Genomic DNA, 26,772 nt, shown 5'->3' on the forward strand with positions numbered 1-26,772 from the left:
GTACAGATTTACACTTTTAAACATATTCTGTATGTAGATCTTTTTCCATACAGAGCTTTATTGCTGGTATATACAATACATACTCAAGATGACATTATGTCCCTTTAAGCATATTTATTACAATAGAAATTACATTTTTGACAGATGTTTCTTTTTTTAATACAAAATAATTAGAATAAAAATACTAAAAGACTGCCCCCCCCCCCCCCCCCCCCCCGTTCATCTGCACTTATACCAGTGACATTCAGGCTCCCTGTTACGGCAGTGGCTGAGGGTTAAATGCTGATGCTATCCCGGGATGCTCAGATGCAGATTTTCAGGTGTACATAGCGTCATGTAAATATCCCAGCCGATGCTCTCTCTGCTTCCTCCGTGCCTGTAGCAAGCAGAATGGGCGGTTATACCGAGTGAGAGCAGGGACAATCCTTACAGAACTACATTCATTTTACTTTATGATACATACACTGTTGTAAACCAAGTGAGGAGCATTAACTCTTCCCTCTTCATATGATCCCTAGTTGGTTTTTTATGCTATTTTCCATACTTTTTCCTTATTTTATTTTTTTGGTGTCCCTCTTTGCCTCCTGCCACTTCATCATTAAAGGGAAAGTCTACTACAGATTTTATATGGTTTTAAAAAGATAGCTAATTCCTCTATTACCCATTCCCCAGTTTTGCACAACCAACATGGTTATATTAATATACATTTTACCTCTGTGATTACCTTGTATCTAAGCCTCTGTAGACTGCCCTGTTAGCTCAGTGCTTTTGACAGACTTGCAATTTAGCTAATCAGTGCTGACTTGTAAATAACTCCACAGGAGTGAGCACAATGTTATCTATATGGCACACATGAACTAGCCATGTCTAGCTGTGAAAAACTGTCAAAATGCACTGAGATAAGAAGCAGCCTTAAAGGGCTTATAAATTAGCATATTTAGCTTTTAACAAAGAATACTAAGAACAAAGCAAACTTGATGATAAAAGTGAAATGGAAATTTGTTTAAAATTGCATGCCCTGTCTGACTCATGACAGTTTAATTTTGACTAGACTGTCCCTTTAACCATCCTCCCTACAGCATCTTCCAAACCCTCCATTTTTGTTTCTACACATTACATGTATTTGCACATCCTCCTCTTTCTAGCTTTTTACTCACTTTCCGCTGATTTATTTCTCCACCCCCCCTTTATTTATTTTTTGTATTCTACCATTCCCATTTCCCTCTATTCCCCTCTGTGGCACGGCCTTGTGATGTCATACCTTGTCTTTTTTGTACTCCTCATATTCCTGACTGTCTGTCGGCAACTCATCTCTACAGAGAGGACATGAATTGGTCTGTAAAAAACGGTTAACAAAAATAAATGTAGTTTGTATTTGAGTAAAATGTTTCATTTGTACATCAGAAATAATGCACCCCACTACAAAATATCTGCATATAAAATAAATGGTTAAAACTGTAATTTTATTAGAAAAAAAAATATGCATTGTTTTGCAGTCCCAAGACACACCCTTGAAAAGCCTCTTGAATTATGTTCATCTTACATCCTTTGCTGCAACCAGAGACAGATTCAAACCAGCTTCTGCACATAATAACCAATCACTATGCAGCATGTAGAACTGTCAGGGTTATGTATTCCACTGAATGCACACCATGGGAGTGGAAACATTACAAATTCACAAGTAGGCAAATATTAACAAATAATAACAAAAAAAAATAACAAATAACAAAAAAAACTATAACAATTCTTCCTTAAACCTTATATACATTAACACGCCATTAAAATACTTTTAAAATGATTTTCTTGTTTTAAAGATCCCTTTAAGGTATGTCTCTTTTACAAAAATAATTACCTAACATTTAAATCCATTTAAATGCAGCCTGGTACAATTGTTTTCATTTCATTAATCCTTTTGGCCGGTACATTTATCAGTATTCTCTCAAAACCTCCTCCCCTCTAATTTGCTGTAACCTTTTTTATCACTACATATTTGAATTCCTTAGAGATATCGATTAGACGTAAGATAAAAAAATGCCTACATTTCTATCTGTACTCATAATGAATTCTCAGGATATCCTTATGCATATCTCAGGCATTCTTGAATTTCCGCAAAGTATTTTCAGCTACCATCTCTGCTGGCAGAGTCTGTGCTAGTATATTGTTTAAAATGCTTCATTACTTGGCATTCTTCATTTCCATATTATATGTTCTTATACCTCTTTCCCTTACAGGTCAAAAAAACTTCCCCATATACTGTTTAGTATATATTTTTCAACCACACTAAAATGACATACATAGCTTTTCTAATTTCTTGATTTTGTATACATAATTTAACAGCTTATGCATCTTTATGGTGAAGGCTTACATAAGCGAGCCTAAAGCCACATATTTAAGAAGCAGCTCCTGCGTCGTATCCTCTCTGGTACCTTAGAGGTGGTGGAGATAAATCGTCTAGAATAAGCAAGTCAGGAGTGATTGACAGACCCTGCTCTGGCGTGACTGGTTGTGCAAGAGCAGGATGGCATAGCATTGCTCTTGTGCAATCGTTCATTTTACCACATGAGGCTGAATCGTAAGTGAACAGGAGGACAGGTTATCTACTGAAGAACTTGTTCACCAGCAGCCTTGATAAATGTTCCCCGATCTTCACCTATCACAGAACCTGTATTCAGGATATGTCAATGTTTATGAATAATTCTGTTACATTTCTATTTTAATTAAAAACCTTTACAAAATCTTCATTGATATTCATTTACTTGCTTTGTATTTTAATAGTGATTTTTTATTCTTATAAATCTCTTTCTTAAAACGGTCTTCCTAATATTCTCTTTTATGTATCTTATTTTAACAAGGTTTATAAAGGGTTTTAATTTATAAGCAGGAAACTGTGGGGGAACCTTTTTCTTCTGAAAGCACCAAAAGGCATCACTTCTTCCAGCCCTTTATAATGTCCTCAAATGTGCGCATTTGTACATTACTCCTGTATCAGTTCTGAAATGGATTTCAGCTTTCCTGCATCAAACACAATACATGAATATATCATGCAAGCACATCATTTGCAGGAGTCATGTAATGGTTTACATATGTAAATATATGTAGAATGATCTAAAAAATTAGGTAACATATATAAATCTAGGCACTATGGTTCCATGGGTCCTATGATTTCGAAAGTCCTTGCATAAGGAGACATATAATTGGCTTTTTTCACTTGTTATTTTTTTGTTGAAAAGTTAGCTCAGGATAAGCAATGCAATACTAGGTGCTAGCTGAACACATCTGGCAAGCAATTGATATGTGGCATATACGTGCAGCCACCAATCAGCAGCTGGCGCCCAGCAGTGCATTGATGCTCCTGAGACTACCTAGGTATGCTCTTCAAAGCAGAATACTGGGAGATAGAAGCACATTTGATAATAGAAATAAATTAAGCAAATTGTGTATATTGTTTAAAATGTCATGCTCTATCTGAATGATGTAAGTTTCATTTTGGCATTCCTGTTTCTTTAATCTGCAGAAAGACATGGGGCTTCAGCCCCTAAATGCATTCAGTGACCCCCTCCCCAAAACCAAACCCTAGACCCCAAGATTGCTTTAGGCCTGTTCCCGGACTTGCTATAAATCATATGCATAAAAGAAATCTGCAATATACTTTCATGATTTATTTTGTCCCTTTTTCCTGTAATTCCATTCTGAAATGTTGACATATTTATAAATGTGCCTAACTGGCTACAGCAGAAGAATGAACCTAAGTTACAACATGGCAGCTTCCATTGTTTTATAGACACTAAAACTTTACACTTATTTTGTTAATATTTAAACAACTAATGAAACTTTAAAAAATACATCTACATGTTATTCCCAGACTAATCTTTTCTTTGACTGCATCATTCTATCTAAAAATGTATTTAGTGTTTAATGTCCCTTTAACCTTCTTAGATACGGGCACAAACTCCCAGTAATAATTGTTTTACACACTTTCAATACCAGCAGTAAATTTTAGACCCCACTAACTGCTAGTAACAAACACACAGAAAAGCATATTTTTGCCCCCGATTAGGTGCTAGAATCATGCACAGCAGTGATTATTTTTTTTCTACACCTTCTGTTCATACACAAAATTTAATGGCCTCAAACTCTACCTATATATATTAGTGCCTAACAATAGATTTTGTATTACCTTGTTGAGCCAAGGAATGATGCAGGCGGAATGGAAGAGATGCTCACAAGGTAACCTCCTCACTGTCTCTCCCTCTTCAAATTCCAACAGACACACCGGGCACTTCAAAGCAGCATCTGTAAAACACATATTGTAGGTAAAAGAGAAGATCTCCCCACAATATGATGGGAAACAAAGACTACAAGTGGCAGTGCTCTGCAGTGGTCACTGGTGTCACCTGCAAAGCTTTTTTCAGACACTAATCTCCCTGCAATCACCTTTCCTTAGCTTTGAAGTCTCTCACCTTGTTCTCTTCCTTGTCCTCCCCTTTACCCCTTTTTTCCTTTGTCCGCTGTCTTACCTGCTTGCTCTGCTGTCACTGTGACTTTTGGCAAATTATCCACCACTTTTTTTGACGCTGGAGGGGGCAGTCTGTGATCCCAGTCTGTAAAATCCACATCTCCAAGATCAATGTCCAAACCGTTCAGAAGACTCCTATGGGAAAGATAGATGAGTATTTATCTGTACCCTGTTGGCCACCATACAAGAGCTAGAGACAACAGATGGAAGCTGGTTACTGTAGTCCCTCATACTCACTTCTGATGGGATTGGATAGTAGTTCTTTCAGCCCCCGCCACCCACACTTTTTTTTCTTCTTATCTCAGTCTCTTTGCACACGTGCCTTTGCCTACTTATCCTATCTCTTTGTCCATACACAAATGCTGATACTTAGGGAGAGCAATTGACCATTGATATTTTAGTATCTGTTTCTCCCACCCCATTTTGGCTGCTGCTGATTCTTGTTTACATGACTTTTCTTTAACCCCTTAATGACCAGCGCCATACCCTGTATGATGCTGGTCATTATTCCCCTAAAAACAAATATCGTACCCTGTACGACGCTGCTGTCCTGGGCCTCTCTCTGCCGCGATCTTGCTAAAAGTAGCAAGATCACGCTATTTCTGCATGCCCTACGAGTGGGGCAGTGCAGAAATAGACGGGCAGAGGTACCAATGCAAAGAGGGACATTCTGTGGCCCTCTCTGCATTGGGCTGCGGTGGTGCCGATCATTGGTGTTTTGGGAGGGTTAGGAGGTGGGTGGGCAGCCCATCGCTGGAGGGGGGCGGGAGCGGGTGAGACCGCTACATATTTTTTTTTAAAGCGGTAGTGAGTGAGTGGGTAGCAGGGAGGTTGGAGGAGGGGGTAGAGTAATGAGGGGGGCAGCTACACAACAGAATTTTTTTTATAATTATTATCAAATTTAAAAAAAAGATAGATAACTGTGTACTGGCAGACAGCTGCCAGTTCCTATGATGGCGGGAATTAGTTAGAAGGGGAGGGTTAGAGAGCTTTTTGGGAGGAATCAGGGAGGTAGGAAGGTAAGGGAGTAATCCTACACTAAGGACATTTTTTTTTTGTAGACAACCCAAAGTATTGATCTATTTTGGTATATTTCATGCCACCATTTCACCGCCAAATGTGATCAAATTAAAAAAAAAAAAAAAATCTTAAAATTTTTCACAAAATTTAGGATTCTCACTGAAATTATTTACATACTGCTTGTGCAATTATGGCACAAATTATTGTAAAATCTTCTCTGTGATCCCCTTTTTTCAGAAATAGCAGACATATATGGCTTTGCCACTGCTTTAGGTAATTAGAAGGCCGCTAATTGGAGCTGTGCACCACACTTCTATTATTCCCAGCAGTGGAGGGGTAAATTAGGTAGCTTGTAAGGTTAATTTTTGCTTTAGGGTAGAGGTTAGCCTCCCATCTGACACTTCCCACCCCTTGATCCCTCTCAAACACCTCTCTTCCCTATCCTACCCCCCAATGGTCACCCCCATCTTAAGTACTGACAGAAAGTCTGCCAGTATGCAGTTTTACACCTTTTTATTTTCTTTTTCATTTTAATTATTATTATTGTCCTTCGTGTAGGATAACCTCCTTACCTTCCCACCTCCCTGATTCCTTCCAAAAAGCTCTTTAACCCTCCCCCTCTAACTAATTACCACCATCTTAGGTACTGACAACAGATGTCTGCCATTACCCAGTTTTCCAAAATTTATAAAAAACAAAAATAATAATAATAATAATAATAATAATAAAAACAAAACATTTTTCTTACATGTAGCTGCCCCCCACCTCATTTACCCCCCCCAGATTGATTTCCCACCCTCTAATTCCACCTCCACTGTATGATCCCCCTCCTTCCCCCCCACCCTGCTGCTCTCAGAGTTGTTTTTTTCTGTAACATAGTGGTCCCTCCCATTCCCCGCCCCCCTCCTGCGATGGGCCACCCACCCACCCGCCTCCTTACCCTCCCACGCCATCAACAATCAGCACCACTGCTGCCCGGTGCAGAGAGGGCCACAGAGTGCCTCTGCAACTCTATTTCTGCACTGCCCTATTCGTAGGGCATGCAGAAATAGCGAGACTTCGCTACTTTTAGCGAGATCATGGCAGAGAGAGGCCCAGGACAACAGCGTAGTACAGGGTACCACGCTGGTCCTTAACGACCAGCGTCGTACAGGGTATGGCGCTAGTCGTTAAAGAGTTAATTAGGCTGTTCAGTAAAATCTTTTTTTTTTAAAAACTGGATATTAAATGCGACACAAGTCAAAATTAAATTTTCATGATATGCAATTTTGAACAACTTTCCAATTTACTTCCATTAACAAAATGTGCAGTCTTTTTATATTCACACTTTTGAGTCACCAGCTCCTACTGAGCATGTGCAAGAATCCACAGAATATACGTATATGCATTTGTGATTGGCTGATGACTGTCACATGATAAAGGGGAAGTGGAAATAGACATAACTTTGAAATTTATAAAACAGAGGGTGCTTTATGTGCATATCAGTAGTGAAATTACAGTCAGGTGTTGGAAAAACACAGGGTACTCGCAATGTGTGGCAGCACTCTATTGTGCTGTTGGGCACGTGCTGAAGACTCACAGTGCTCCAACTCACTGGGTACCGGCAAACGGCTTCCTCTAAAGTTATCAAGGAGGCAGGATTCAAATAATGCACCAAGGTTTTAGAATAACCATAAATTTAATAAAACACAGGGTTGAAATGTTCATTCAGGGCTCCAATATACTGCAACGCGTTTCTCCGCTAACACATCGGTTTAATCAGGCATAAAAAAACATATAAAACATAACAGGCATGCTACCTTTTTAAACATATTTCAACCAATTGTATTTAATAATTAAACAAAAGCACCTGTTTGTGGTAAATCAACAGCTCTACTACTTTAATTTACAATACCTAGACCTCATTAGCTCTAAAGGATTTTTTTTTATATATATTTTCGATATATTAAAATATATACAGTATGCTCATTAGTTACATAAAAGAACAGAAGGAGGCGCCACAATGTTGCAGATCAAAATGGACAAAGAAATTACCATACAATAGACACAGGGTACTCACAGAGTATAAAGCACTATTAAGTGCAAGTCACGCCTCCTGAACACTTTCGAGCCGTTCAGAAAGCTCACAAAAGCACAAACTGCTACGTCCTCCTTCAAAGGTAGGTCTGCAATTCAAGCGAATATTCAACTGTAAGCTGATAGGTCCTCCGTACAGAGCTGGATCCTTCCGTATCACTCGACCACAATGCCACACAAACTTCCACAGAGGAATAAATAGCAATATATGGGCTTCAAATTAAAGTATGCTAACAAAGTCTATATGAATTTTGAAAGACTTTAATAAAACTAAATTAAAAATATCACAACTCGTTTCTCAGTCTATAATGGACTGTTTCATCAGGTGAATATACATATTAGGTCAGCACAGCTTATAAAGGGCCCTAACTGTGAAAAGCACTACACCGGTTAGCGCATTAAAAAAAAAAAAATTGGAAAGATGATAGCCTGATAACTTAAATTTGCTTATGCTCCTCTGATAGTGTCAGGGTGTCAGGAATCAGACTGAGACGAGAAGTGCAAAAATAACCACACCTTTATTAATAGCAAAAAATAATAAAAAGTCCACAAGTCAAATAACAAGCCAGGAATCAAAACCAGAGCTGGTAGTTAGACGAGCCGAGTCAGGAGCCAAAGCGAGTAGTCAGACGAGCTGGAGTCGGGAACAAGCCAGGGATCAGGAACCAGGAGGGACGTCAGACAGCCAGGTAATACACAGGAGCTCTCACAAACAGGTCTGAGACAACGCAAGGGCAAAGCATATTAAACATAGGTCCTTTAAATAATAAGTGATGACATCACAATTCTGAGACTGCATCCTGTCTCACACGGATGATGTATACCAGTCTGGCCATAAAAGGAAGTGCAGGAAATGAGCAGCATCATACAGTATGCACCAGAGTCAGCAAGAGAGGTGAGTAAAATGGCTGCCAGCAGCACATGGCAAACAAAGCAGGGAAAAAACCCTGACAGTACCCTCCCCTCAACGACCCCTCCCCCACAGGAGGACAAAAGGCTTATTGGGGAAAAGGGCATGGAAGGCACGGAGGAGGGCGGGAGCATGGACATCAGAGGAGGGAACCCATAAATGCTCCTCCGGACTGTAGCTCCTCCAGTGAACCAAAAACTGTATGCGGCCCCTGGACATACGAGAGTCAATAATGCTGCTGACCTCATACTCCTTATGGTTGTCAACAAAGATAGGACGGGGAGAAGGCAACACAGTGGTAAACCGATTACAAACCAATAGTTTCAAGAGGGAGACATGAAAAACATTGGAGATGCGCATTGCAGGAGGAAGGTCAAGAGCGTACGCCACAGGATTGACCCGTCAGAGTATTCGAAAAGTACCTACATAATGGGGAGCCAGTTTATTGGAAGGCACACAAAGGTTCAAGTTGCGGGAGGACAGCCAAACTCTCTCTCCAACCTGGTAGGAAGGCGCGGGCAGACGCCTACGATCAGCCTGGAACTTTTGGCGCTGCATAGAACGATGAAGTCAGTCCTAAATCTGCACCCACGTGGAACGGAGTTGCCGGAGATGCTCCTCCAAAGCCGGAATACCCTGAGACAGGAATGAATCGGGCAACAAGGATAGTTGAAACCCATAATTCACCATGAACGGGAATAACTTGGAGGAAGCATTAAAAGTACTATTATGAGCAAACTCTGCCCAAGGTAACAGTTCAGACCAATTATTGTGGTGATCTGAGACATAGCAATGGAGGAACTGTTCCAGAACTTGTTTAGACTGTTCTGCAGCCCCATTGGATTGAGGGTGATATGCCGAGGAGAAGGAAAGCTGGATCCCCATTTGAGCAGAAAAGGAACGCCAAAATCTGGAGACAAACTGGCTACCCCGGTCCGACACTATCTCCTTGGGTAACCCATGTAAATGGAAGACCTCCCGGGCAAAAATTGAAGCAAGCTCCTGAGCAGTAGGCAACTTCTTTAAGGGAATGCAATGTGACATTTTAGAAAAACGTCAACCCCCAGGATAACAGTATTGCCATTAGAAACAGGGAGCTCGACAATGAAGTCCATGGAAAGATGTGTCCAAGGACGCTCACCATTAGCAATAGGTTGAAGAAGACCCACAGGAAGACGTCGCAGCAGCAACATTAGAACGAAGACCTGGCCACTAGAATTGTCGAGTGACAGACCAAATCATTTGGTTCTTGCCTGGGTGACCTGCGGCTTTAGGATAGTGGTAAGTGTGCAAAAGTTTAGTTCAAAGATTCTCAGGAACAAAACACTTACCACTAGGTTTCTCAGGAGGTGCATTGGTTTATGCAGCCAGGATCTCCTCCCCCAAGGGAGAAGTCAAATTAGTACGTATGGTAGCCAACATATGGTCAGGAGGTATAACAGGAGTAGATACAGACTCCTCCTTGGACAGAGGCGAAAATTGTCGAGAGAGGGCATCAGCCCTAACATTCTTACTACCAGGCAGGTAGGAGACCACATAATTAAACCGAGACAAAAATAGCGCCCATCTGGCCTGTCGGGCGATAAACATTTTGCTTCAGATAGATAAGTTAAATTCTTTTGGTCAGTAAAAATGAGCACTGGCACGCTAGTACCCTCGAGAAGATGCCTCCATTCCTTGAGTGCCCAAATTATGGCCAGTAATTCCATGTCGCCAATTTCATAATTGCACTCCGCTGGAGACAATTTCTTCGAGAAGAAACCACACGGATGCAAGGAACCGTCAGGCGTAGGATGTTGAGACAAAGGGCACCTACTCCAGTCTCAGACGCATCAACTTCAAGAACGAAAGGCAGGACAGGGTTAGGATGAGCCAGAACTGGAGCGGCAGCAAAGGCAGTCTTAAGACTATCAAAGGCCTTAATGGCAGTAGGTGACCAATGTAGTGGATCATTCTCTTTACGAGTCATGTCTATGATAGGTTTGACCAAGGAAGAAAAGTTTTTAATAAACTTTCAATAGTAATTGGCGAACCCCAAAAAACGTTGAATAGACCGAACACCAACCAGGTGAGGCCACTGCAGAACTGCAGATAACTTGTCAGGATCCATGGAGAACCCTGCAACGGAGATAACATAACCTAGGAAGGTTATTTGAGTCTGATGGAACTCACATTTCTCGAGTTTACAAAACAGGCTGTTCTCACGTAGTCTCTGAAGAACCTGTGTAACATCAGAACGATGAGCCTTAAGTGTGGGTGAGTGTATGAGGATGTCGTCTAGGTATCATGTAGGACATCATTAATAAATTCCTGGAAAACAGCAGGAACATTACATAGGTCAAAGGGCATTACAAGATACTCATAATGCCCGCTCCTGGTGTTAAATGCTGTTTTCCATTCGTGGCCCTCCTTGATCCTAACGAGATTGTACGCTCCTCTCAAATCAAGTTTAGTAAAAAGACCGTAGCTCCCTTGAGGCGGTCAAAGAGTTCCATAATGAGCGGAATAGGGTAAGCATTCTTAATGGTAAGACCATTAAGACCCCTATAATCGATGCATGGTCTTAGCTCGCCACCCTTTTTCTTCACAAAGAAGAAGCCAGCCCCTGCAGGAGAGCAGGATTTGCGGATGATCCCCCATGACAGAGCATCGGCAACATACTCCTCCATAGCACAATTCAAAACAGATAGAGGGTAAACCCGGCCCCGAGGAGGAATGGCTTCGGGTTGCAGGTCTATAGCACAATCGTAAGACCAGTGAGGAGGCAACGTACCGGCACGCACCTTGTCAAAAACGTCTAGGAACTCTCAGTACTCCTTTGGCAATTGAGATACTGTAGAAGTGCACAAGACTTTAACTGGTTTCAGAAGACAAGTGGAAATACATTGCAGAGACCACAACAAAATTCAAGACTGGGATTGTGCTTTTGGAGCCAGGGATAACCCAGAACAACCGGAAAATGCGGAGAGTTTATCACCTGGAACTGGAGGGTTTAAAAATGGAGAGACCCAACAGCCATGGATAACAGATCAGTTTCGTGAGTAACGAGTGCAGGCTGAAGGGGCCTGCCATCAATGCCCTCAATAGCAAGCAGAACGGACCGAGGCAAAACAGGAATGGAGGGCTTTGATACAAAAGCACTGTCAATGAAATAGCCTGCAGCACTGGAGTCAACAAGAGCCTGAGTGACTATGGAGGAGTCCACCCAGGAAAGGACAACCGTGACCAAAGGTTTCTCCTTTAGCGGTTCCGGGGACGAGGATAAGCCACCCAAGGTCTGCCCCTGACAGGACATTAGGTGTGAGCGTTTCCCGGCTGTGTAGGACAAGACTTCAAAAGGTGGCCCTGTAACCCACAAAAGAGGCATAGCCCCTCCCTCCTCCTAAAGGCCCTCTCCGCTGCGGAGAGACGCGTGAATCCCAACTGCATCGGCTCAGCAGTACCTGGTGACTCGGGACCAGGAGGCACGGGAGGAGAGGGAGGCATGGGTGGGAACGAACACGTAGGAGACAACGGAACAGGTGGCTTCTGCAAGCACTCCTTGAATGAGGGCCTCTCCCTCTGATGTCAATTAGGATAAAAAAAAGACACCAATGCCTCGAGATCTTCTGGTAAATCTCTTGCAGCAAATTCATCTTTAATCGCATCAGAGAGCCCATGAAAGAAGGCAGCAACAAGGGCTTCATTGTTCCAACCTACCTCTGCGGCAAGCGTACGGAACTCAATGGCATATTGAGCAACAGATCTTGTACCTTGCTGAATGGACATGAGTCATTTAGCAGCAGAGGAGGACCGAGCCGGAACATCAAATACCCTTCGAAAGGAGGCCACAAATTCATGTTATTTTGAAATCACAGGTTTATTAGTCTCCCACAAGGGATTAGCCCAGGCAAGAGCTGTGTCAGAGAGTAACGAGATGAGAAATACCACCTTAGCTCTGTCAGAGGGAAACGCCTGAGGTAACATCTCAAAGTAAATGCCCACCTGGTTCAAAAACCCTCTGCACTGAATAGGATCGTCTCCATATCACTGAGGTAGAGGTGCAGAACCGGACATGCTCCTGATAGGACTAGGTGCAGCAGCAGAAACAGGAGCAGCCATAACTTGCGGGACACTTTGGTCCAAATGTGCAGTGCGAGTCAGCAGGGTTTGCAGGGCTAGTGCAAATTGATCCAAGCGGTGATCCTGTTCATCCATCCTGGAAATTATGGCAGGTAAAGGTGGATTATTAGCACCATCAGGATTCATGGCCCTTGCATAATGTCAGGGTGCCAGGAATTAGACTGAGACGAGAAGTGCAAAAATAATCACACCTTTATTAATAGCAAAAAATAATAAAAAGTCCACAAGTCATATAACAAGCCAGGAATCAAAACCAGAGCTGGTAGTTAGACGAGCAGAGTCAGGAGCCAAAGCGAGTAGTCAGACGAGCCGGAATCAGGAACAAGGAGAACAGCAGAGTCAGGAACAAGCCAGGGATCAGGAACCAGGAGGGACGTCAGACAGCCAGGTAATACACAGGAGCTCTCACAAACAGGTCTGAGACAACGCAAGGGCAAAGCATACTGAACAGAGGCCCTTTTTCTGAGACTGCATCCTGTCTCACACGGATGATATATACCAATCTGGCCATAACAGGAAGTGCAGGAAATGAGCAGCATCACACAGTATGCACCAGAGTCAGCAAGAGAGGCGAGTACAATGGGTGCCAGCAGCACATGGCAAACAAAGCAGGGAAAAAACCCTGACAGATAGGTGCAATAAACCACGTGTAACGTTTATAGCCGTGGTCAGATCTAACCTGTCAGAAATTAAATATATATACACACAACTATTAAGAAAACAAGAATGTATGTAAAACATTATCTTATCAGATAAACTCTTAATAAAAAAACTAAAATGCTACTACATGACAATATCGCAACATTATAATTATGTAGCCTGTTCACAGGTATGTTACTGTAACAAGCTCAAGGCAGGATAGGTTATATCTGTTAATGGAAGATAGCAAATATGTATCACAACTGCAGACCTGCGTGAGTAAGTCTATTATACCTATAAATGAGTACTGTCTCTTTAATTGAAAGTTGAGTAGAACACTTCAAAACTTATGCTTCAAGATGTTATGTAGCTCCGAACATAAAATGGATTACGAGGCTCAATTTGTAATAAGACTAGAACAAACAAAGATACAATACGTTACAACACTGTTAACATATGTTTCAAACTTAAGAGTATATGATCTGTCCTGCAAATTGTCCATACACACCCAGGGAAGCGCAATGCGTTCAAGTGAGAGGAGAGAATACAAGGAGTGTCCGATATCAGTTCAGTATAGGTAATGGACATACATGTACATGAGATTGAGCAAAAGGTAAAGTACATATGAACAACTCTTACCAGCGGTGAGTAGTTTGGTGTGAGAGCGGAGAAGTGTAGAGTAGATGGTGGCCGTGACGTCACAATACCGCTGCTGGAGGAGAGAGCGACTCCAGGAAACTGCAGCTTCAGGGAGAAATCCTCCAGTCCAGAGAATAAAAGACACAACACAGTAGGAGATTAAGTCTCAGTAGCAATTATTGAAATAGGAAACTGAATCATTCGTTAGCTCACAAAGATAATATAATCCAGTAACAAACTAGAAGATTTACAAGCTTGCATGTAAGTAAATTACCAAGCATTGTGGTAAAGGTGAAAGGCCCATTTATAGCTGGTAAGTTGGGCGTGATTACCAACTTAAAAAGGTATATGTAACAGAAATTGAATATGAGTGGGCTATAACAGAACTTGGTATTACACAATTCCCCCACAAAGGATCCACTGCGTGGGTCAAGGCTTGGGTCGATCAGGAAGCTGACAAATTAGTAGAGGGCTTCCAAGAATCCTCCTCAGGACCAAAACCCAACCAACGTACGAGGTATTCAAGGCGACCTCTAAATCTTCTGAAATCCAAAATTGACTTAACCTTATATTCTTGTTCTGATTGAGGCTGCAGGGTAGTGAGTTCCAAAGAGCATGAGTCCTCCCTAAGCGGACGGTATGGTTTTAGTAAGGAGATATGGAATGTAGGGTGAATGTGGTAAGAGGAAGGCAAATCGAGAGTAACAGCATTCTGATTAACTACCTTCAAAACAGCAAAAGGTCCAATAAAACGTGAGCTGAGTTTTTTGGATGGAGTACGTAATTTCAAATGCTTAGTGGAGAGCCAAACCATATCACCAACAACATATTGTGGTGGAACTCTTCTTTTGGAATCGTAGTACATCTTCTGACTTTCCTGTGCGGAATGGATATTGTCACAGAGGACATCCAAGTTCTGAGAGAGTGTATTAGTGAGATCATTGAGAAGTAGGTTAGTAGGCGGACGTTCAGGTAGTAGATAAAAAGTAGGATGGTAAGCGTAATTTGGTATAAACCATAAAGTGGTGTTTGTTTAGTGGTGGAGCGGATAGTATTATTAAATGCAAATTCAGCTGATGATAGTAAAAAAGACCAGTTTTGTTGAGCATTACAGAAACAATGCAAATATTGTTCAAGCCATTGATGTGTACGTTCAGTTTGGCCATTAGATTGAGGGTGGTAAGAGGTGGTTAAATGGTGTTGTAGTCTGAGAACTTGACATAGTTCCTTCCAAAACCTGGAGGTGAATTGGGTTCCTCTATCAGACGTTATGGTGTTGGGAAGGTCATGCAATTTGACTATATTGCCCAGAAAGAGTTGGGCAGTCTGAAAAGCAGTAGGTAGTGAGCTACATGGTATAAAGTGTGCCATCTTGGTCAAGAGGTCTACTACAATAATAGTAGTGTTATTGTTTGATCTTGGTAACTCAACAATGAAGTCCATTGAAATATCTTTTTGTGAAGTGAGAGAGGAGCAGCATCTCATTTGTGCACATTCTGAAAAAAAGGAAAAAAGAAAAAGGAATTCTTCCTGGAAGAAGAAAAGTAAACCATATTTTTGATACCTCACCCATAGTGTGAACATTGTATTTGTGGACATTGGGACTTTCCACCTGAGATAAGTTCACATTTATGACATTGTCACATTACTATTATATCATGAAAATCTATTCCTATAAATAGCAGAGTGATATTATTTATATTAATTGATTGTTATACCACTGTGGACTTATATTGGTCTTTTTAGCTTAGTTTATTATCCGGTATCAGCGCCCCCTAGAGAAACTTAGTTTCCTGTTTATAGTCACTGAAATTTGTCAGAAAAAAAATCTACTTATTTGAAGTTCAGACTAAGTGCTCAAACACACTGCTGCCAATCAGGCACTGGATAAAACAGTGCCTGTCAAATGTATATGACATTTATTAGAGCATTTTATTAAACTATTTCTTGCATATACCTATAGGTTTTTTAACCCCATCAAACAAGTAAAACCCATAGCTAAAGTCAGTTCCAGTAATGGCAAGAGGCATATGTGTGCAAACACCACTCACCAGGTAGCTCCCAGTAGTGCATTGCTACTACTAAGCCTACCTAGGTATGTTTTTAAACAAAGGATACCAAAAGAGCAAAGTATATTTGATAAGTAAATTGAAAAGTCTCTAAAAATTACATGCTCTGTCTCTGTGCTTCTCAGTCCCAGTCCTCAGACTCCCCAGCAGGGCATATCTCCATTATATCTGTACTAGAGCACAGTTGAAATAATCAGCTGGTCAGTAACCATGGTTACTCTCACCCAGCAGCTGAGTGTTTTACCTGTCCTCTAGCTCAGATATCATGAAAATCTTGATTGGTGGGGGTGCTGAGGCCTAGCGTTAAGAAGCTCTGCTCTGTCTGAACCATGGAATTTTCATTTTCATGACCCTTTAAAAAGGGACTCTAAAGTCAAAATTATACTTTCATGATTCAGATACAGCACGCAATTAAAAAAAAACTTTCCATTATAAAAATGCGCACAATCTTTTTATATGCACACTTTCTGGTACACCTGCTATGACTGAGCATGTGCAAGAGTTTACCCTATATAGGTATATGTGTTTTGTGATTGGCTGATGGAAGTCAAAAAAATACAGTAGGCAGGGAAAATGGAAGGAAATTTGACAGAAAAACATCTACTGCTCATTTGAAGTTGAGACCAAGAGCCTGATGAGGAACCCTGCATAGTCAATAGTCAAACAGTTCTTAAAGGCATATGAACCCAAAAAAAATGTTCTTTCATGATTCAGATAGATACGGAACAAGTCAAAGACTAACAATGATGTACATATGTGTAGCACTCACATTTCTTAAGGTCTATTGGATGGATTAGTTTAGCAAATAGATGAAAGGAGGAGGAATCGTCAAATTAAAATATAACCTTTATTAGGATTATTAAAATAGTTTGCATACATACAAAAAAGCTTAAAAAAACACAGGAGATGGAGGATTATATGTATATCAATGCACTGAACAGTCAGTTCCACTTCAATACCGATACATAGTATATATAATATAATATAATACCATTACTCTAACCTAGGATGTCAGTGTAAATCCATAGCTAGGGTACATACCATATATTATAGGTACAGGTAAGTGGGTCCTGGGAGGTTCAGAAAAGGTGGATTAGGATCTTAATGCAATTAGATCTATCATATATTTAAGGATAACAGTATAGTCTCAGTAGGCTGTTTCTATTGGGTTAATATTGGACTTAGTAGTTTAGAAGAGCTCCTGTTAGGTTAGCTACTGTTATTAGAGTGATATCTTTATAGTCCCATAATCCTGAGATCGAACTTTAGACTAGAAGCATAGATGTCAGCATACTCCATAAAATCGGCACAGCATATACAGTATATTATGGTTTTAGACAGCTTTTAATAAAATAATAAATTGATGCCTGCCTCAATTAGTGTGCTTATGTAGTGATTACTAGTCTCAGGATAAGTCATATACCATATACTGTTAACCTTAACCGGTAATTTGAGGGTTACAAAGACCGTAGATGTATTACCGGTCTTATTGTAAGATGCCAATAGTGGTTGCTTGTAAAGTTATAAATAATGATGATTAGATTCTAATATATATATATATATATATATATATATATATATATATATACACACACATACTATATGCATTTGCATCACATGTATTTAAATTAAGGTACAATATTAGTGGATGATACAGTAATTTTTATATATGTTCAGGATTATATTTCTTGCGTAAATCACAAGATACAAGTTTCGAGTGTTACTGTAACAATATCGTTACACAGATGTAACACTAGTGTAGTTAATCATCTTATGATATTATTCATATAATATCCTCCTGACATTGTATCTTTTATATATAAGTGCTTATATCCACCATATGTACGTAATGCACCAGATTTGTAAATGTTGGCAACAAACTAAGGCTAGTCACTGAACCATCAGTGATATATTCGAAATTACACAGTTACCGGCTTCTACCTATATTAACCCTTTATATAGCTGCTAACACACAGCATGTAGAAATGATAATATTGACATCCTGTGTTTAGCGTCACAGTGAATTAGGAATGACCCTTTGATAAAGACAAATGTGGCGAAACATGTCAGGGATCAGTTAAGGTTTATAAAATAAGCATTTTTAAATCTGCAGGAGTATTTTGGTGGTTATAATTATTTAGCGGTCTGGTGTATATTAGCAATGACTACATGCTGCGGATATTTGTTCTTATGTTCATTCTCAGCTACAATATATCTTTAAGGGGCTTAAGAGTCCAAAAAGAAAATGTTCTTATGTGTAAGAACATTTCTATGACCACACTGTGACTTGCATTTAACTGTGTGTTTATGTGCTGTATGTTTTTCAACAAATGATACCAAGAGAATGAAGTAAACTTTATAACAAATTTAAACAGAAAAGTCTCTTAAAATTGAATGTTCTATCTGAATCATGAAAGTATAATTTTGGCTTTAATGTTCCTTTCAGTAGCATGCAGGCATACGTGCCTACATTATTGCATCTGATGCCTACATCTTAACCCTTTGAGTGCTAATGACGGCTCTGAGCCGTCACAGTTTCCCACTCTGGTGCTGACGGCTCAGAGCCGTCACTAGCACTCTCCCACCTTGAGGGAGATCTGGGGGCTCCCACCCACTCCTACCCCGGCGATCATGCCTGTAGAGTGACAGGCATCGCCGGGGCTTCCCGTTGTGCGTGGTGACATCACGCACGAAACCGTGATGACGTCATTGCGCAACTTTATTTATATTTAACAATTTTAAGTATAGGAGCAGGGGTCATGCTGCTTAGAAGCCTGTATCTCAGTCATCTCAGCAGCTACAGACCCCCATTGGAAAGGTAATCGCCTAACATTTCCAACAGTGTAAGCCTTGGGGGTCTGGAGAAAAAAAAAAAAAAAAAGTTAAAAAAAATTTTGTTCAAAAAATAAAAAAATACTTAAAAAAATCTTAGCACCCAGGTGGGAAAGTGCTTAGCACTCAAAGTGAATGTGCGCGATGACCAATCCGGCTTCCTATAATTGTTGCGTTCCTCAAGAGCAGGACGCCAAAGGAGGCATGTAACGATTGGAGGAAGCCAGATTCATCACTAATCTGCTAACTACAGCATGAGCAGCAGGCGGAGGATCGCCGATCTGCTTTCCATGAAGCAAAGTATTTTAAAAAAGAAGCTTCATTGTAAGGTTTAATGAATGAAAGTGTCCCTGTTTTTAAGAGTAATTTTAGATACCAGGCACTTATTCATTAAACTTTACATTCACTTTAAGTTTATATAAGTATTTAGTGTTATATCTTCATTCCTTTTGATACATATTTACTTATTTGTTACATAAACTTCACCTCACATTGAAGACATTCACTGTTTAGATTTTTGCCACCCTTAGAACCTCAATCACATCTGCTCTGAGCTAATTTTATAAATATGGAACAATTTGCTATCATGAAAATATAAATCTAAGGAGCAGCTTGGTATTTCAGCAATTAATAAAGGAAGAGTGAATTCAAATAAATAAACTTTACCTTTAAAACATACAGGGATGAAAATATATAAAAAATAAATTTAAAAAAAAAAATGAATAAATTTATGATTAAAGCGACATTAAACCCCCAAAAAATGTATTTCATGATGCAGATAGAGAATACAGTTTTAAACAACATTCCAATTCACTTCTATTATCTAATTTGCTTTATTGTTTAGATATCCTTTGTTGAAGAAATAGCAATGCACACAGGTGAGCCAATCATACGAGGCATCTATGTGCAGCCACCAATTAGCAGCTACTGAGCCTATCTAGATATGTTTTTCAGCAAAGGATATCAAGAGAATGAAGCAAAACATAATTTATGTAAGAACTTACCTGATAAATTCATTTCTTTCATATTAGCAAGAGTCCATGAGCTAGTGACGTATGGGATATACATTCCTACCAGGAGGGGCAAAGTTTCCCAAACCTCAAAATGCCTATAAATACACCCCTCACCACACCCACAATTCAGTTTAACGAATAGCCAAGAAGTGGGGTGATAAAAAAGTGCGAAAGCATATAAAATAAGGAATTGGAATAATTGTGCTTTATACAAAATCATAACCACCACAAAAAAAGGGCGGGCCTCATGGACTCTTGCTAATATGAAAGAAATGAATTTATCAGGTAAGTTCTTACATAAATTATGTTTTCTTTCATGTAATTAGCAAGAGTCCATGAGCTAGTGACGTATGGGATAATGACTACCCAAGAAGTGGATCTTTCCACACAAGAGTCACTAGAGAGGGAGGGATAAAATAAAGACAGCCAATTCCTGCTGAAAATAATCCACACCCAAAATAAAGTTTAACGAAAAACATAAGCAGAAGATTCAAACTGAAACCGCTGCCTGAAGTACTTTTCTACCAAAAACTGCTTCAGAAGAAGAAAATACATCAAAATGGTAGAATTTAGTAAAAGTATGCAAAGAGGACCAAGACGCTGCTTTGCAGATCTGGTCAACCGAAGCTTCATTCCTAAACGCCCAGGAAGTAGAAACTGACCTAGTAGAATGAGCTGTAATTCTCTGAGGCGGAGTTTTACCCGACTCAACATAGGCAAGATGAATTAAAGATTTCAACCAAGATGCCAAAGAAATGGCAGAAGCTTTCTGGCCTTTTCTAGAACCGGAAAAGATAACAAATAGACTAGAAGTCTTACGAAAAGATTTCGTAGCTTCAACATAATATTTCAAAGCTCTAACAACATCCAAAGAATGCAACGATTTCTCCTTAGAATTCTTAGGATTAGGACATAATGAAGGAACCACAATTTCTCTACTAATGTTGTTGAAATTCACAACTTTAGGTAAAAATTCAAAAGAAGTTCGCAACACCGCCTTATCCTGATGAAAAATCAGAAAAGGAGACTCACAAGAAAGAGCAGATAATTCAGAAACTCTTCTGGCAGAAGAGATGGCCAAAAGGAACAAAACTTTCCAAGAAAGTAATTTAATGTCCAATGAATGCATAGGTTCAAACGGAGGAGCTTGAAGAGCTCCCAGAACCAAATTCAAACTCCAAGGAGGAGAAATTGACTTAATGACAGGTTTTATACGAACCAAAGCTTGTACAAAACAATGAATATCAGGAAGAATAGCAATCTTTCTGTGAAAAAGAACAGAAAGAGCAGAGATTTGTCCTTTCAAAGAACTTGCAGACAAACCTTTATCTAAACCATCCTGAAGGAACTGTAAAATTCTCGGTATTCTAAAAGAATGCCAGGAAAAATGATGAGAAAGACACCAAGAAATATAAGTCTTCCAGACTCTATAATATATCTCTCGAGATACAGATTTACGAGCCTGTAACATAGTATTAATCACAGAGTCAGAGAAACCTCTTTGACCAAGAATCAAGCGTTCAATCTCCATACCTTTAAATTTAAGGATTTCAGATCCTGATGGAAAAAAGGACCTTGTGACAGAAGGTCTGGTCTTAACGGAAGAGTCCACGGTTGGCAAGAGGCCATCCGGACAAGATCCGCATACCAAAACCTGTGAGGCCATGCCGGAGCTACCAGCAGAACAAACGAGCATTCCTTCAGAATCTTGGAGATTACTCTTGGAAGAAGAACTAGAGGCGGAAAGATATAGGCAGGATGATACTTCCAAGGAAGTGATAATGCATCCACTGCCTCCGCCTGAGGATCCCGGGATCTGGACAGATACCTGGGAAGTTTCTTGTTTAGATGGGACGCCATCAGATCTATTTCTGGAAGTTCCCACATTTGAACAATCTGAAGAAATACCTCTGGGTGAAGAGACCATTCGCCCGGATGCAACGTTTGGCGACTGAGATAATCCGCTTCCCAATTGTCTACACCTGGGATATGAACCGCAGAGATTAGACAGGAGCTGGATTCCGCCCAAACCAAAATTCGAGATACTTCTTTCATAGCCAGAGGACTGTGAGTCCCTCCTTGATGATTGATGTATGCCACAGTTGTGACATTGTCTGTCTGAAAACAAATGAACGATTCTCTCTTCAGAAGAGGCCAAAACTGAAGAGCTCTGAAAATTGCACGGAGTTCCAAAATATTGATCGGTAATCTCACCTCCTGAGATTCCCAAACTCCTTGTGCCGTCAGAGATCCCCACACAGCTCCCCAACCTGTGAGACTTGCATCTGTTGAAATTACAGTCCAGGTCGGAAGCACAAAAGAAGCCCCCTGAATTAAACGATGGTGATCTGTCCACCATGTTAGAGAGTGTCGAACAATCGGTTTTAAAGATATTAATTGAGATATCTTCGTGTAATCCTTGCACCATTGCTTCAGCATACAGAGCTGAAGAGGTCGCATGTGAAAACGAGCAAAGGGGATCGCGTCCGATGCAGCAGTCATAAGACCTAGAATTTCCATGCATAAGGCTACCGAAGGGAATGATTGTGACTGAAGGTTTCGACAAGCTGTAATCAACTTTAGACGTCTCTTGTCTGTTAAAGACAGAGTCATGGACACTGAATCCATCTGGAAACCCAGAAAGGTTACCCTTGTCTGAGGAATCAAAGAACTTTTTGGTAAATTGATCCTCCAACCATGATCTTGAAGAAACAACACAAGTCGATTCGTATGAGATTCTGCTAAATGTAAAGACTGAGCAAGTACCAAGATATCGTCCAAATAAGGAAATACCACAATACCCTGTTCTCTGATTACAGACAGCAGGGCACCGAGAACCTTTGTAAAAATTCTTGGAGCTGTAGCTAGGCCAAACGGCAGAGCCACAAACTGGTAATGTTTGTCCAGAAACGAGAATCTCAGAAACTGATAATGATCTGGATGAATCGGAATATGCAGATATGCATCCTGTAAATCTATTGTGGACATATAATTCCCTTGCTGAACAAAAGGTAAGATAGTCCTTACAGTTACCATCTTGAACGTTGGTATCCTTACATAACGATTCAATATTTTTAGATCCAGAACTGGTCTGAAAGAATTCTCCTTCTTTGGTACAATGAAGAGATTTGAATAAAACCCCATCCCCTGTTCCGGAACTGGAACTGGCATAATTACTCCAGTCAACTCTAGATCTGAAACACATTTCAGAAATGCTTGAGCTTTTACTGGATTTACTGGGACACGGGAAAGAAAAAATCTCTTTGCAGGAGGTCTCAACTTGAAACCAATTCTGTACCCTTCTGAAACAATGCTCTGAATCCAAAGATTGTGAACAGAATTGATCCAAATTTCCTTGAAAAAACGTAACCTGCCCCCTACCAGCTGAGCTGGAATGAGGGCCGCACCTTCATGTGGACTTAAAAGCAGGCTTTGCCTTTCTAGCTGGCTTGGATTTATTCCAAACTGGAGATGGTCTCCAAACTGAAACTGCTCCTGAGGATGAAGGATCAGGCTTTTGTTCTTTGTTGAAACGAAAGGAACGAAAACGATTATTAGCCCTGTTTTTACCTTTAGATTTTTTATCCTGTGGTAAAAAAGTTCCTTTCCCACCAGTAACAGTTGAAATAATGGAATCCAACTGAGAACCAAATAATTTGTTACCCTGGAAAGAAATGGAAAGTAAAGTTGATTTAGAAGCCATATCAGCATTCCAAGTTTTAAGCCATAAAGCTCTTCTAGCTAAAATAGCTAGAGACATAAACCTGACATCAACTCTGATAATATCAAAAATAATAATAATATCATGAGAATCACGATGTGTTACTTGTTGCGCTAAAGTTTCCAACCAAAAAGTTGAAGCTGCAGCAACATCAGCCAAAGATATAGCAGGTCTAAGAAGATTACCTGAACACAGATAAGCTTTTCTTAGAAAGGACTCAATTTTCCTATCTAGAGGATCCTTAAACGAAGTACCATCTGACGTAGGAATAGTAGTACGTTTAGCAAGGGTAGAAATAGCCCCATCAACTTTAGGGATCTTGTCCCAAAATTCTAGTCTGTCAGACGGCACAGGATATAATTGCTTAAAACGTTTAGAAGGAGTAAATGAATTACCCAAATTATCCCATTCTTTGGAAATTACTGCAGAAATAGCATCAGGGACAGGAAAAACTTCTGGAATAACTACAGGAGATTTAAAAACCTTATTTAAACGTTTAGATTTAGTATCAAGAGGACCAGAATCCTCTATTTCTAAAGCAATTAGGACTTCTTTAAGTAAAGAACGAATAAATTCCATTTTAAATAAATATGAAGATTTATCAGCATCAACCTCTGAGACAGAATCCTCTGAACCAGAGGAATCATCAGAATCAGAATGATGATGTTCAGTTAAAAATTCATCTGTAGGGAGAGAAGTTTTAAAAGATTTTTTACGTTTACTAGAAGGAGAAATAACAGACATAGCCTTCTTTATGGATTCAGAAACAAAATCTCTTATATTATCAGGAACATTCTGCACCTTAGATGTTGAAGGAACTGCAACAGGCAATGCTACTTTACTAAAGGAAATATTATCTGCTTTAACAAGTTTGTCATGACAATCAATACAAACAACAGCTGGAGAAATAGCTACCAAAAGTTTACAGCAGATACACTTAGCTTTGGTAGATTCAGCACTTGACAGCGATTTTCCTGTAGTATCTTCTGACTCAGATGCAACGTGAGACATCTTGCAATATGTAAGAGAAAAAACAACATATATATAAAGCAAAATTGATCAAATTCCTTAAATGACAGTTTCAGGAATGGGAAAAAATGCCAAAGAACAAGCTTCTAGCAACCAGAAGCAATAAAAAATGAGACTTAAATAATGTGGAGACAAAAGTGACGCCCATATTTTTTCGCGCCAAATAAGACGCCCACATTTATTTGGCGCCTAAATGCTTTTTGGCGCCAAAAATGACGCCACATCCGGAACGCCGACATTTTTGGCGCAAAATAACGTCAAAAAATGACGCAACTTCCGGCGACACGTATGACGCCGGAAACGGAAATAGAATTTTTGCGCCAAAAAAGTCCGCGCCAAGAATGACGCAATAAAATGAAGCATTTTCAGCCCCCGCGAGCCTAACAGCCCACAGGGAAAAAGTCAAATTTTAAGGTAAGAAAAATGTTAAAATGCATTATCCCAAATATGAAACTGACTGTCTGAAAATAAGGAAAGTTGAACATTCTGAGTCAAGGCAAATAAATGTTTGAATACATATATTTAGAACTTTATAAACAAAGTGCCCAACCATAGCTAGGAGTGTCACAGAAAATAAGACTTACTTACCCCAGGACACTCATCTACATATAGTAGAAAGCCAAACCAGTACTGAAACGAGAATCAGCAGAGGTAATGGTATATATAAGAGTATATCGTCGATCTGAAAAGGGAGGTAAGAGATGAATCTCTACGACCGATAACAGAGAACCTATGAAATAGACCCCTTAGAAGGAGATCACTGCATTCAAATAGGCAATACTCCTCACATCCCTCTGACATTCACTGCACGCTGAGAGGAAAACCGGGCTCCAACTTGCTGCGGAGCGCATATCAACGTAGAATCTAGCACAAACTTACTTCACCACCTCCATCGGAGGCAAAGTTTGTAAAACTGAATTGTGGGTGTGGTGAGGGGTGTATTTATAGGCATTTTGAGGTTTGGGAAACTTTGCCCCTCCTGGTAGGAATGTATATCCCATACGTCACTAGCTCATGGACTCTTGCTAATTACATGAAAGAAATTAGATAATAGAAGTTAATTGGAATGTTGTTTAAAGTTGTATTCTCTATCTGAATCATGAAATATTTTTTGGGGGGTGTCCCTTTAAGTTCTATATCAAGGATGGCCAACTGGAATCCTATATATATAGAGCAGTCATTAAATAACAGTGTTTCAAGTTTGATCAGGTTGTTAAAATGGAGCAATTATATCTTTTTATAGTAGCTCCATTAAGGTAGGTGACAAAGGATCTTGTAAATACAAAATATAATCAGCAAAGCACCAGTTTGTATATATCTCCAATCAAGTGTGCACACTGTATATGGCTCTCTGCTTACCCTTTAGTCTTGAACAAGTAGTATGATACAATAGCACTACTTCATTATAGTTGGACACAAAGTCCCTTTATTGCAGGATGCATTATGACACTGCAATAAAGGGACTTTGTGTCCAACTTTAATAGTAGTGCTGACAAAATAGACAATTGATAAAAAAAATAATAATCTGTTTTTGATGAGTTCACAACACCAGAGCATGCTGTATGCATATTGGAGTTTGATACAATCAAGTAATGAAGCACACCCACCCACTGGTATACAGGTCAGGTCAACAAAGAGCAAAGCCCACTTCTTTTTGCACACAGTGGCATACAAAGCAAGAAAGGAGATGATTTGGACATCTTAATTCTACCCTATGCTCACACATCCTGACGCTTTTAAGACTCCACATTAAACATTCTAGTGCAAAAATTACTCTTATGTGTTAGAATTTGCAATGTGTGCACTATGGACACAGCAATGCTACATGTTTAAACCCTGTAAAGAGGTTAAAGTACCGTTCTGGGCCACAAGAGATGCAGATGCCCAGCTGAACACAGACTGCTTGGCACCAGCAGTTCTGTGTGTCTCCTGAACAGGACTTTATCTATGTACCAAACGATCCTTCAAATGAAATGTTTGGTATGTACATGATAACTGGCATACATTTTTGCTAATCTTTCTGTTAAACTATGCATATTAGTTATCTTTGTTTACATAGGAAATCCAATATGTGCTGACCTTGCGAGCTCTAATAGGGCATTCTGACGGTACTGCTCCTCTGCAACAGTGGGTTCGCAGTTATGTTCATCAAAGTATGATGCCATGTAGAAAATAAGCAGATCAAA

The 26,772-nt window shown here is 39.9% G+C and overlaps 1 protein-coding gene across 1 annotated transcript; it reads right to left on the reverse strand.

Moving 5' to 3' along the window:
• Positions 1-203: 203 nt before the first annotated feature.
• On the reverse strand, positions 204-26,772 carry RNF181 (ring finger protein 181). The gene is made up of 5 exons (XM_053716028.1): positions 26,666-26,772; positions 4,518-4,651; positions 4,178-4,293; positions 1,262-1,336; positions 204-376 (listed from the first exon to the last, which is right to left on the reverse strand). Exons 1-5 carry the CDS (start codon positions 26,749-26,751, stop codon positions 317-319), a joined length of 471 nt encoding a protein of 156 aa, XP_053572003.1. The 5' UTR covers positions 26,752-26,772; the 3' UTR covers positions 204-316.

Source organism: Bombina bombina, chromosome 6 (genome assembly GCF_027579735.1).
Source record: "Bombina bombina isolate aBomBom1 chromosome 6, aBomBom1.pri, whole genome shotgun sequence".
Taxonomy (NCBI): domain Eukaryota; kingdom Metazoa; phylum Chordata; class Amphibia; order Anura; family Bombinatoridae; genus Bombina; species Bombina bombina.

Bases quoted from the DNA above. Each gene is read 5' to 3' on its own strand.
- RNF181 (XM_053716028.1), bottom strand. From the start codon at position 26,751: ATGGCATCATACTTTGATGAACATAACTGCGAACCCACTGTTGCAGAG. The intron at 4,294-4,517 runs GTAAGACAGCGG...TGTGTTTTACAG, and splicing joins AGTGACAGCAGAGCAAGCAG to ATGCTGCTTTGAAGTGCCCG. The intron at 1,337-4,177 runs GTAATACAAAAT...CGTTTTTTACAG, and splicing joins TCATTCCTTGGCTCAACAAG to ACCAATTCATGTCCTCTCTG.